The 13,710-nt window shown below is 37.9% G+C and overlaps 1 protein-coding gene across 17 annotated transcripts in view; it reads right to left on the bottom strand.

Annotated features, from left to right (window-relative positions):
* LOC110981752 (guanine nucleotide exchange factor DBS-like) overlaps nucleotides 1-13,710 on the bottom strand; it is a 48,916-nt gene that overhangs the window by 13,668 nt on the left and 21,538 nt on the right. For 14 of the 17 annotated variants that reach the window (XM_087145475.1, XM_087145470.1, XM_087145474.1 and 11 more), the window contains 9 exons: nucleotides 13,478-13,594; nucleotides 10,362-10,630; nucleotides 9,888-10,002; nucleotides 9,606-9,725; nucleotides 9,287-9,478; nucleotides 8,965-9,156; nucleotides 8,373-8,387; nucleotides 3,450-3,680; nucleotides 908-958 (listed from right to left, as the gene is read on the bottom strand). In XM_087145475.1, coding sequence (XP_087001601.1) covers nucleotides 908-958; nucleotides 3,450-3,680; nucleotides 8,373-8,387; nucleotides 8,965-9,156; nucleotides 9,287-9,478; nucleotides 9,606-9,725; nucleotides 9,888-10,002; nucleotides 10,362-10,630; nucleotides 13,478-13,594 — 1,302 coding nt within the window. The remainder of the gene's footprint in view (nucleotides 1-907; nucleotides 959-3,449; nucleotides 3,681-8,372; nucleotides 8,388-8,964; nucleotides 9,157-9,286; nucleotides 9,479-9,605; nucleotides 9,726-9,887; nucleotides 10,003-10,361; nucleotides 10,631-13,477; nucleotides 13,595-13,710) is intronic. The other 3 variants (XM_087145472.1, XM_087145469.1, XM_087145466.1) reach the window with 2 other exon arrangements.

Raw genomic sequence — 13,710 nt, 5'->3', positions numbered from 1 at the left:
CATTTTAGTGCTACAAAGAAAAATTGGTGCAAAAATAAAGTCCAACTTAAAAAATAAAAGGGTTTTGGGACAAGTAAGACAGCAAACAAATAAACTTTATAAAACTAGAGAGCAGTGTAGACGAATAAAACTGTTACACCATTAGTCATGCCGAGTCATGCAGACAGTGTGAATTAGCCCGGTGCAAACCCACTGGAAAGAGAACAGCAACTTAAGGGTGCTATTCCTGGTCAGACTCCTATGTACGGAACATACAGAAACAGAAAAAGGATAGCCAAGAATGAGACTAGTACCACAGATATAAGCCTACCAGTGCTACACATTGAACCGCAAAAGAGCATTGCCTTTGGCACTATACAATGTACATGATGGAAACTTTGGCCAATTAATTTTAGAACGCTGGTATTGTTTGTCTCATGTACAGAATTACAAGCAAAAGCCTGCATTTTATGTTTTTTGTTTGCAGTTTTTTCACTGACTCTCTGAACAAAAAACCTGAATTCGAAGCCATCTTCAGAGATTTGTTGTACGTGATCCTTGTGCCATTTTTAATAAAGAAATCGTTGTTCGGAAGACACAACTAATCACAAGTTTGAAATGTTGCCTGCCACATTTTGTTTCAAATAGGTACAGCAAGTGTTAATACTTGTACATGTAGGTATACATGTATGCAACGCATTCTAATGTTGCACACTCCCAACTGGAAGGAAATTGTTATGGTGTGCTTCAATTGATAACAAACTTGAACTAGATCTGTTCATGTCAACTTTATTATTAAGTGATTGCCACAGTAAAGCTGTTGCCATGACTCTGCATGCATGTACATGTATGTGGCTCTTTATAGAGAAGACAGCACCAAATGAATACCAAATGATCCACGCAATGACAAATCTGATTATACATGTACCTGGTGAGGCATTGGCACATACAGCTGATGTGACGGGAACAACTGGGGGGTCTTCAGGAGAAGGTCAGTAAAACAAAATGACACAATGAACAATAGCAATCAATAAACAAAAACTATTGCAATCAATAAACAAAAACAGTAAAAGAAATAAAGACAGGCTTGAGTGGAAAATAACATAGAAGCTAGAGAATTATTGCAACATGCTCTTAGTTGTTAGTGAGCTTTATGTTTGGAAGTCCACTTCCAAATGTAATCACCTTTAGTAAGGATGCATCATTGCAACGATTTACATGTTTAGTAAGTTTGAGTATACGCCAACTGACTTTGACGAAAGACCAGTAACTTGACATGTTAGTTGAGAAACAGTGATGCTACAGTAACCTGCTCAGTTACTGCTGGGTATAAAATAAAGTATTGCTAGGCAGGATACACCAAATATCAGACAAGTGGCAACAGCAATTAGTCAGTATATCTCTGCACATTGAACAAACGGAAACCAATCAGTTATATTACCTCAGTGTGCACCAATGGACAAGTCAAACAAGGAAACAAATGTCTGTGTGTAAACAGGTCACAAAAAATGGTTGACACTGATTGCTCATGATAAAGTACATTCAACTGGATGAATTTTTCTTCTTTTTTTACCCCAAAAAATAATTTGCAGTAAGTGAATCTGTGGCTCAAGGTGGTATACATGTATGTAATAAATAAACTAACAGTGTAAACAAGTCAGAATATTTGTACATTATAAGGTAACGTTCATTTGTACAGTATTCTATGATTTTGACAACATGTTTCTCCCTCCTCAATGGCATCCTCCTTTCCATGCTGTTGTTGATCTTATACGGTAGGGCATACTTGGCTGAAAAAGAATTGCTTTACGTAAAAACACCTTGAAACATTTATAATGTCTCACGAAGTAAACTTTACTTTCACAAATTGTCACAAGGATGCTTTCCTCATTTTTCTTAAGTTACCAACATGTACAATAACAAGACTCACATGATCTTCAAAGTCAGTCAAATTCCCCCTCAACTCTCCTGGCATATTTCGTCTCCAAGATAATTTGCGAATCATGATTAAACCTGTTCCTACAACCATGACGGCCGTCCATGACCAGAAAAAAAATCACACACTGCTAACCTCTGGCTCCTTCACAACAGTTTAACCATCGCCGAACATAAACCATAAAATCATCACTAGCATGTGCATCCTCATTCTACTTTCACTGAGTGACCTCAGCTTGACTTTTCATTATCCTACTATTTATCATCCCTGTCTCTGATTGGCTGACTTTGACCTTCCAGGGTAACTATAATTGACAGTTTCCTTGCCTCTAATTAGCACTGTATCACTCCAGTGATTTGATTGGCTCCTCTTTGACCTCTTTAATGCATTGTTAATCACTAACAACCTACATGTATGTACCGCTAATCTGGCACTTTGTTTTTCCAGTAGCTTGTTTTTCCAGTAAATGGGCAGCATGTTCTGGAAGTTTATAACATTTATTGACTGGACTGGTACACAGATTTCATATTTCATATGTGCTTATCTGATTCACGTCCAAGGTGGAGAATGGGAGAACTCAGTAAATTGAGTAGCATGAGATTAGTAACAGAGCACTTGGATTTCTAGTTTCAACTATAGATTAAACCGAATTTTCAAACATAATGGGAAAGCCACAAAGACAATAGTCCATGTATGCATGGAAAGACTGAGTGGCTATGAATAAATAAAACGGTAAGTCAAAAGCAAATGGTCAAGTCACAGCCAGAAACAACTGTGGCTAAATTAAGGCTGGATTACCTCATCAATCACATTGAAATGACACAGGCAGCTTGAGATAGACATGGCTGACCATGCTGTGCCTATTTGCATGTGACGATGAATATATACTGGCTCTGTGCCATGATATTGTACTCGCTCTCCACCACATTACTGAAATCAAACTGGACTTGGAAATATGTATCATTGTTGACGAACACTGAAAAAACTGAGTTAGTAAAATAAGATAAAACTGAGGAAGTTTGATAAATAAGTTCCCAAGCAGCCTCACAGCAAGAATACATGTATGTGTATGCGTGGCATACATAGTGTGGGCCTCTCCAAAAAAAGAAGTCCAAATAATGTTTCCCCTCTTTGAAAAACAGCTTCAGAGACATTTTGGGGTCAGGGTTATCGTGGCAGAATGAAGAGAGAAAGTCCAGGAAATCATCATACAATATCCAGCTCAAAGGAGTTATCCTAGTGGGAGAAAAAGGAGCGTTTTCCTCAAGTTACCTTAACCACAGGAGAACAAAGGAATGTCCACACTTTGTATGTGAAACAAGTACGTGTGCACTTGTATGTCTGATAATGTAACCACCGGTTAGTGTAAAACCACTGCATTAAAGGATTAAGTTCTGCTATGGATAAAAAGAATTGAACAATTACCCTCTTTTTAGTGTGTCTTTTGGAGCCAACAACAAACTTGAAAAAAAAAACGTAAATATGAGACAACAACGAAATCCATACAATGACCAACAATACTGGTGGTACTCACCTTTGCACTGTAACCTTTCACTTTCTTATTCTTTGGTTTACGAGTTTCATTAGGAGACCCGTTAGCAGATGGTCCTGGGGAACGTGACCTTGGTGAGGCAGGTACTGGGGTTGCTAGCACAACTTGGACTGGTCTTTCACATTTAGCAATGACCTTCTGTAGAGACTCCTGTCGTTTCTCAAACATCATCTTTACGTCCTCCATCTTGGTGACAGCTTCGTGGACAACAGCCTGACAATAGCAATAACCAATCAGAACTGGTTTTACTTACTGATGGACCAATCGGCAATTATGTTAGTCACCAACTGACCAATCTGCACTTAAGTTAGGCAATACCAGGCATACCACATGAGCAATCATAACACATTCCAACTACCAATCTGCCATTGAAAATGTATAAATATGGGTAAATTGTTACCGTGGTTACGGGCATGAAAATAACTGATGGCTAAGAATACTTCATTAAAACAAACTACTCATGCCAATCTTTCTTGATGACAGATTTTTTTTAAAGACAGTTCTGTCTTTTGATGAAGTCTCCCAAACAATTGTGTGCAGGTATAACACTTAACATTACTTCATACATCATTTGGCAAAGTGTAATCTGAGTTACATGTACATGACCTCTGCTATAGAAAATACCAAGACACACCAAAACCATAAATCTCATAATTCCTTACATTCCATCAACCATCAACCTGACAGCTGAGCTTACATGCCAGGAAATATTGCAAAATGTCCCATTGGAAATCCCCTTTCAAGAACAAACAGTCAGCAAGTTCCTCTACAGTTGCATACAAATGGTCAGTTCTATCTATAGACACAATTGAACATAAATTTCACTAAAACAGTTTCTTAATCCTAGATGTAAATATTGTCTATATTAGTAATGGCTCAATAAAAAACACTTATGCTTTCTGAATGGTATTTTTCCCTACTGAAGACACATAGTATTTCCATAATATTTCTTTTCTTTGCCAGCTTGGGCAAAGAAAACTAAGCAAGCTGTTATTTCTTCTTTGAAACGGAAATTGGAGAAAAATTTGATTTCAACTTTTAAAACAAAATATTTTGTCTTTTATGGAGTTAGCATTAGCAAAATTACATGACAAATCAAATGGTTAGGGTGAAATACATGTAGGTTTAAGCCCTCCAAAAGAGCTGCAAAAGGAACGAAAATCTGGAGACCAAAATCTATCAAATTACACAAGTTCCATGAGCATTACCCGAATTCAATGAAGGTCTGCTGATAATGAGCTTGGATGATAAAGTGGGAAAGTTAATTTACATACATTCCAAGGAATGGTTGGTGCCATGGTCCAATTGCTCTGGTTGAAAATGTCAGTGTGCCATTCGCACTTTGAAATTTTGCTCGTGTGTACAAGATTTGAGTCAATTTTTTTCTGCCTCAATTAATGTACGTGTGTATATAATCCTGGTCCAAATCTGAGATGGTTTGCACCCAAGTTGGTGTCAATCTTACATACTCTTTTCCATGTACGTTTTTAGGGTGCATTGCGTACATGATGCGTTCATGCATTTCACTTTCACGGACACAAATGTTGACTGCATTATCATAACACGTGTGCATTGCTTTCGGCCGTCAAAATCACCTCGGGAGTGATTCTGACAGATATGCAATGCTTGGTGCAAGTGTTGACATGCATATGGAAAGGCACCTTCATGTGAACTGTACTGGAATCACTGGTTGGAGCTATGAGCAGTGGCACACATGCATAATGGCAGAAACTGTTTGGGGAATTCATCTGGCCATTAACGGGAAGTGCCTCAGGAGGGGATAGTTGCTTTATTTTATGTAGGAAGATTATGGACGGGGTCGGAAATGGGGTCCTTTTGGGTCTAGTGAGGGGACGGTTATACTAGTAAGGAGGAGAAAAGGTCAGTCAGATTTGTGGATAAATTGAGGAAGTTAAGTACTGGCAACAACTAGGGAAACAAATGACCAACTCTTAGGGTAAATGGGCTCAATGTTTACATTGTCAGTAATTGTTTCAAGAAAGATGGGCCTCCAATGTTATTCTGATATGAACTACGTGTAAAGAGAGCAAAGTGATAATTACTTGATGGTTTAGCTCCTATAAAACCTCACTGTCCACTCAACCATTTTTCTGCTTTAATAATCTTACAACTTGACAAATTGAAAATGAGAACCTACAGTCAACCATTTTTAATACAAAAATATCCATATGTTTTACATTGCTCCTTATTAATTCTTCTACTTTACTTCACCATTCATCAGAACACTCGTTAAGCTGTAAATTAATGTTCATGTAGTTGAAGTAGCCACTCACCTCTACATGCAATTCAACGTGGCCTGATACTTGCCATTTGCATTCAAGATGCAATTTCCAACTTCATCTGCACTAATTCATACAGCACATTTACACATGTACTGGGTACGTGACCAGAAACACTTGCACACACAAGTGAAGTACTGGCATCTGTCCTATTCAAACATGCACTTCATTCTAAAATTCTGCCGATTTTAATTCCCACATCAGAGAACCGTATCGCCATTGTGTGTGCACAGAATGAGCAATGGGATCTCCCAAGTTTAACCAATACAGGAAGCAAATCTGCCTGGCTCAATTTTTGCGGTTCGGTGGTTTTAAAAAGAGATGTATTGAGTTCTTAAAAATAGCAAAATAATATCTCTGCTTTGAAAGATTACTGGCTAGAGTTTTATCAATTGTTAAAATTTCAAATGTTGTAACATAAATTACAACTCAAATTTGTGTAGTGTCCTTCATACCGCCTGGAAGTAGTTTGTACATCATGTCATCTCAAAAAAGACCACTCAGTAAATGTTAGCAGATGAAATATCAATATAAATGTAGTAAAATGTGAATCTACACAAACATTTGAAGTATTACTGTCCAGAAAACACAAATAAAGGAGCACTGAACAATGCACATGTACCGGTCCGGTACATGTATGTTCTTTGAAGTAGAGATACACTGTAACAACAAAAATAATGCAAATACATTTTTCACATTTTCTACATCTGAGTTGGACTGTTAACACGGTTAAAGGTGCAGTCCATCATTTGTGCACTATGTTTGTTTGGGGCAACAAAAATGCTCGAAATCTACATGAGGGTGCTTTGCAACTAACATTAAAAGAAAGTTTAAAAGCTCATTGATTGCTGTACATTCTGAAACAAAATTCTGGGTTCTCAATTTCAAATCAAGACTTGTAGAGTCATGTTTGAAATAATTCAGTGTCTGGGACACGCCTTAATGGACATGCCCTAATTGAACCAATTTGCAGCTTCACTATGGGGGATGTTGCATACAATTAACTAATCAATTACAGCAACTACTTACATGCATGCATTGTGCCAATGCTTGTACGTGCTCGGCCAAGTTAAAAAAATACTAAAAGCAATTTCCCAAAATGTGTCTTTGGATATATTGTCGTAAATAGTCTTCTTTCATTGCTTTCCTAAAAATGACACCTTCCCTGAAAAAATATTCCACAGGGAGCTTATATGTAGTCACAACTAGTTATGGATAGCTGCAAATAAGGGAATGTACCTTTAATATATGTAATTCGGGACAAAAAAACAGACATAATTCAATGAAGGGCAACTGATGTTACTTTGCACGTAGGCAGCAAAATACCAACATTGCAATTTCACAAAATTTATCAAAAAACCAGCTAAAAGAGAAGGAAAGGTAAAGCAAAGCCAAAACATTGTTTTCTATTACAAGTAGAAAAAACATAAGGGTAAGTTGTGGGTAAAAGGGATGGGATGTTAGTATCATTAACCAACTTACATGTAGCATTAGGGAAAAGAAAGGGGTGTGAGTCTAAGCTCTGGGAACAGAGGCAAACATGGTGGCCCTGAAGAGACATCCTAAACTGCAAATATCTAGGTAAACATTTGCGATAATGCAAATACTGTCACACACTTTGATGCATGGTTTGTTCATTTTACCAGACTATTCTTTAACCCCTTGACACCAGGATTTTTTTTACTGCAACTGTATGCAAAGCCTTTGTCCAGCAGCAGGCCCACATTGAAACTGCAAGTGCATGATGAATAGAATGTAAGTGTGGCATGCACTAATCCTCACACAAAGCCGAGGCTGTCACTGTCTACCAGCGTTAAGGGGTTAAGAAACTACAGGTATGTAGTACAAAACTGCTGCAAACTGCTTCAAACTTTGAGAAATGAGGGGCTTTTAAATATGTCTGAATTTCAGCCTTCATTTTGTTAACATCATAACGAAGGTATACCCAAAATGCATGTACATAGTCTTTGCACTTCATTTACATGTGCGCATAGCAAACACAACCGACGCACTCTCTCTTATGTAAATCTTGATGAAATGAAGGATGGAACTCAAACATGCAAAAGACCCTTTAGCTTCTTGAAAAATAACATGGTAACTAATATGCAAACTCTGCAACAAAGTATGCAACAAATCATGTGGCAAAATTCTACAAATATTTGCAGAGATATTTGGGATAAAATATATTTGCAAATATTTGCAAAGATGTTTGCAATGTTTAATGCCCCTTTAGGACCACCATACAAAAACCCAGGGCCAAAAGTAAAGGTTATTAACCAAGATCATCAAGATTTCATCACCATGCAAGAAATATGCCTTTTTGAAGTTTGCCAACTACCAGTAGAGGGAGCATAACAAGACTGTCAACATGTTCAATAATAGAAATAAGGTGTAGCTGGACTGATAATGACCTGTATCAATTATTTCTGCACCAAATTTAAATGCAAAGACAAGTGGTAAGTAGATAGTGCCAATCTTGCCCTGCTTATCATGACTCTCTTGGCAATCAAGCTCCAGTGTTAGCTGGCAAAACTTCAAAAAAGTTTGTTTCATTCCAAATGCATTTTGAAAAGAACTGACACGGTAAATGTTTATGCCTACCAACCTCGTAATCAGGCTCCTGGTAGGAACACAACAAACAAGGCAAAATGTGTCAACAACAACATCAACAACAACCATGCAGAAAATGTACTCATCAACGACAACCGATATCAAAGAAGGAACAAGAAGGTCTTGAAAGAAACTACAAGAACATCCCAAAAACCCTGTGGGCATAATATCTGATGAAGCAACTGAAATCTTTACAGAAACATTAATTCATAATATGATGACCAATACAAGGAAACCAGCCACTGTATTTTACATCAATCCAAAAATCCATTCCCCACATCTGTTGGCAGCAGTGCAACCTTTATGACATTTCATCTTTTTCATCTTGAACTTTCTTCCACAAATTTCTCAAGATCATTTCAAATTTGGGACATTTTAACTCATACCATTGATGGAAGTGGTAGTGCATAACTATTCATTTTACTCTGCAAATAACCATGCACGTGGCTATGGAAAAGTGCTTTACCAAATTGGGCAAACAAAATAGTATTGAAAGACCAGTATATTGTAGCATTTGAGCATTTGACGTGGCTGTCGCAATACAAATCACATATCCTATTATGGCCCCAAAATGACTATTTGCTTACCTTGCTTTCAGAAGTGAGTATATCAGAAAACATGGAGCGGAATTCCTTTGGGTCGCTGAGTTTCAGTTGACTGGCCCCCTTAAGGCAGATCTGTATCGCCTGTAAGTACTGCTCAGCACCCTCTTTTGATTGACATTTGTCCATTTCTTGTGAAGCCAGTAGTTTCATGCCTTCAGCACACCACATCTGGGCCTAGAGGTAATCACATTGATAACACTGATATCAGCCTTTGCTGCCTTTTTTTTTGGTAAAAGCAACTGGAAACTGTAAAGAATAAAAAAAAATGAGTTAACCTGAGGTCAAAGGTCTACTGTTTACTTACTTTGTCAATTCTTTCATGAAGCTCTAGTGATCGATTCAATTGTACGCTTCTACTCTCAAGCCTTTCCATTAATTCCTCTCTCTGTCGTTTCAATTCTACACACTTTGGTTGAATACTGTCCACTCCATACTGGTCCTCTTCTAGCAATTCCATCCCAATATCGTGGATGTTCTTCGCATTCTCCAAGGAAGCCTACCAATGGGATAAATGCAAGTCTTTGTTTTAACTACAGCATTGGATGATTGGAGGAGGACTCAAGCTGGTATTAGTGCCTAAGATTGAACTAGCAGATAACATCTACCACTTTACCAAAGCCTACCTGATTGCTGTCTGTAAATTCTTGGTGAGATTTGATGAGACTTTCTACTTGATGTGTAGAGCTTCCTCGATCTGTTGCCACAGCAAGCTTCTCAGACATGTTCTCAAGTAATACTACGGCCTGTAGACAAGCAAGAATGTGCAAGTACAAACCAAATGTATCAACTTTACAAAAGCCTGAAAACTTGACTGAGGTAAATTTTAAAAACAGTTCTACAGTGGAGAGAGCAATATTTCTGAACACTTATGAGCCATTAAAAAAAAAAGTTGATATGAATCCTACCTCCTTGAAGTCTTCTTCAAACTTCCTGAGTTTTAGGCATTGTATTAATTTATTTTCATGCTCTACCCAAAACTCCTCAAACTTCTCTTCTGTCTCTTCCATCTGAACAAGGAGCCTAAAAAAACATACATGTGAAAGTTATCACTTACTCGTCCAAATCCAACAACTTCAAATGAAGAGAAGGAAATTTCTGTTGGAATTTATTGGATACATGCAAACAAGCTTCAGTTTTGTTAGTACTGGATTCTATTGAATTAAACTTTACTATACGTTTCTTGAACTATATTGGATTCTGAGGGCTAAAGAAAAAATCTGAGATCAGATTTACAAATGAAACAAAATATTTCTGTCAAATTTTTATCCAGTGTCTGTCAAAGATACATCAATAAAAGGCTCTGGGGATAAAGTATCTCACATACATTTGTAACATTTAAAACCCTTTTGTGATGATCCATAGAACTTCTAGAAAGTTACCTTTCTATTCCACACAATGTTGCCACTTTATGGGGGTTCTGTTCAGGGTTTTCATCCAACGGTCTGCGCATGCATCGTAGCAATGTTTGACCATACTTCATGGCACTTTGTAAGTCATCTTTTAGCTCCATGCGTTTCTTACGATGATCCATCAATAGCGTGTTAGCTCCTTCCAAATCATTAGGCAACTCTGTATGAGTGAATTCATCTGTCAAGATCTGGACAGCCGTTGAACGCTCGCGACAGTTACTAGCAAATCGTTCAATTGCCTAGAAATCAAGGAGAGCAAGGTTAATGTTTCAAAATGCTTGCCATTTACAATATGATCAAACAGAGTTTATGATCAAACTCAAAACTGAAATGAACTTTGCATAAAATGGAAGAGAGCATATCTGCTCCAGTACCATCAAAAGACTGAATATGCTAGTATGAATGCATAAATCAACATAAAGAATATGGAAGTTTGAAAACAAAACAATTGCCCCTTTTCCTCTATTTGAAGTAACATCAAGCATATTCCTACATCAACCAATTGGTTCACAGGTTTTGACTTTGATTCCAAGTCCAACAAATCATTGCCATCCAGTTCAGTTGGCTACCATTCTTTGATAAAGCGAAGTTGCCCTGACCTAAAGTTGAACATTTCATTTTGCTGGCAGATAATTCAGAAACGACACTGAGTTACATGTATGAGTATCGCTTCCAAGAGTGTGCTGTGCATTACCCTTGCACTTTGGGATCAACAAGGATACAGGAGAACACCTTATTTCTTTCTGTCGACAGCAAAGGCAAATTGATTTAGACATCTCATAATGCAGACAAATTAGCTTGGCATACACAGATGCTGACTGTTTGTCTTTGAGAAATACAAGAGCATTAAATGCATCAATGCCTGTGCTTGGCCTGTTGCCAAAACGGATTTTAAGTGACGTATCCTGTTGTCTAGACTTGAAAGGTCCTTCGGCATAACAAAATTTCTCTGAAGATTATTATTTTGAGTAGCCCCATTTCTTTAAGTTTCTATAAAATTAACAATATTTTAATGCTTGGACGGTTACACAAAAGAAACGTTGAAGTTTTCATTCTTCTAAAAAAAAAAACATAGAAAATCATCTAAAATAAAATGAATCAGAACTCTCCTCTTTGCAATAAATGTCTTAGACTAGCCAGAAATCTGAGCACCGTAATTTATTGGGTCCAAACCTCTTGCCAATAAAATGGTTATTTGTTAATCCAAAGTTATCAATCATTCAAGCCCAAATATCCTGTCCAACCATTCAAGAAACTTTATGAGGTCATGGTTCAGAGGTCATGGGTTCAAACATGAATAGTCCTGATCCATATGATCATGACTATCAGGTTGGATTTCCTCTCTAATTTCCTGTACCACACCTTCTTTGCCATACTCTTCAGGTGCACTGTCTTCATTTTCATATTTTATATGAAAGCAAGTACATGTATGCTTGTGATTTCCTTGACCTCACTACAGGTGCTTGACATGACCTACATGTACAACAGACACACAACCAGCCAACCAACATGCACAGATAACTTGCATGCTCTTATGCTTGTAAATTTGTGTGTTTGTGAGTAAAGATTTTACAGTAAGTTTGATGCTGGGTTTCTTGGAAGCTAATCACTCTATGGTTTCCCTTTTGGGGGTCATATTTAAGTGAATTAAATACGAAATGCTACATCTACTGGCTGAGTCAGTCAGACCAGTCATACCAGTTACTTCATAGCATTTAGTTTCAATTTTTCCCAAAGTTTAGGAGGGCTACACATTGGTTCTTTTGTGGAAGTTTCAGCACTAAACATGTACATAGCTGAAAGAACTTCCGTCAGAATTGATAATCACATTTGGATAAACCTTTATTTCAGTAAGAGCCATCTACTGTACATGCACATGTAGAAACTAAATTGGGTTTTGCAAAGAAGACCAAAAGTACACGTACAATAGCTGCAGCAACAGAGTGAACTCGTCAAAAACAGTTTTCAAAAATCATTGAAACATTTTGGCAGACAAACAGTAAAGCAACATAGAGAATGATGGACAATGTATACATGTACCTTCTTACACATTACGTATACTGCACTGGTACATGTACGTGTTATACATACACATATATACATCAGCTATAAGTTGCTGGTGATATATGGCGTACATGTATATGAAGCAATTCTTGTGTCTGGCTCAGTAACTACAGAAGCACTCTCCAGTGTAGGATTGAATCCTGTTTCCTTCTGCCTCTATGACTCAGCCTTTGCTATTTCCATCGTTGAGGAAATCTCCAGGCAATTTATGCTGGGCTTACATTCAGATCTCCTATCATGCTACAGTTTGACCAAAGCTAACCTCAACTTTACAATAAGGAAATGTAAAAACAAGTGATCAAAACAGAGAATGAAAAATCAAGAATTAAAGGGTAGCTGCAGCAAGCCAATTGCACCCAGAGAATTAGAGGGTAGCTGCAGCAAGCCAAATGCACCCAGAGCATTAGAGGGCAGCTGCAGCAAGCCAAATGCACCCAGAGAATTAGAGGGCAGCTGCAGCAAGCCAATTGCACCCAGAGAATTAGAGGGCAGCTGCAGCAAGCCAATTGCACCCAGAGAATTAGAGGGCAGCTGCAGCAAGCCAATTGCACCCAGAGAATTAGAGGGCAGCTGCAGCAAGCCAATTGCACCCAGAGAATTAGAGGGCAGCTGCAGCAAGCCAATTGCACCCAGAGAATTAGAGGGCAGCTGCAGCAAGCCAATTGCACCCAGAGCATTAGAGGGTGGCTGCAGCAAGCCAAATGCACCCAGGAAAAGAGTCATCAACCAAAAACAACATTTTTTAGTTTGTCAAAATGTAAACAGTATTTTTCTCTGATATAACATCTTTCACAAATCCCTTTATATTATTGACAAAACACCTTTTCTCAACTCACAATCCATGGCCAACTAACTGCCAAGACAAAAATACTGCTACTGAAATTTGGCTGCTCTGTAAAATGATACAAACTGAGCACCTGCAAACCTGTACATATTTGTTAATAGATTTAAGCACACCATTATCAATACCACTACCCATCCCCCCTTCAAACGTAACTTGTAAAATGTTTGCTTTTACTCACCATTCTGTCTTCAATCCAGGACGTCAAGTCAAAGCATAAAGTCCCTTCAAATTCGTTGGTAAGTTGAGATGGATGGATCAGAGCATGAAGATCCTTCACTGAGTCCAGCAAGATGACCTGACAATATTCCCATTCAGAAAAGTCAAGCTCAAGTTCAATAACACTCCAGAAAAACTGCTTTCAAGGTCACATACGTGCATTTGTACATACGGCCAAGTCATAAGAGTCTTTAT

This window comes from Acanthaster planci, linkage group LG14 (genome assembly GCF_054643075.1).
Source record: "Acanthaster planci isolate LZ-2023a linkage group LG14, COTS_SCS, whole genome shotgun sequence".
Lineage (NCBI taxonomy): Eukaryota > Metazoa > Echinodermata > Asteroidea > Valvatida > Acanthasteridae > Acanthaster > Acanthaster planci.
The sequence above is the reverse complement of the archived record's forward strand: the minus strand, read 5'-3'. Positions and strand labels throughout refer to the sequence as shown.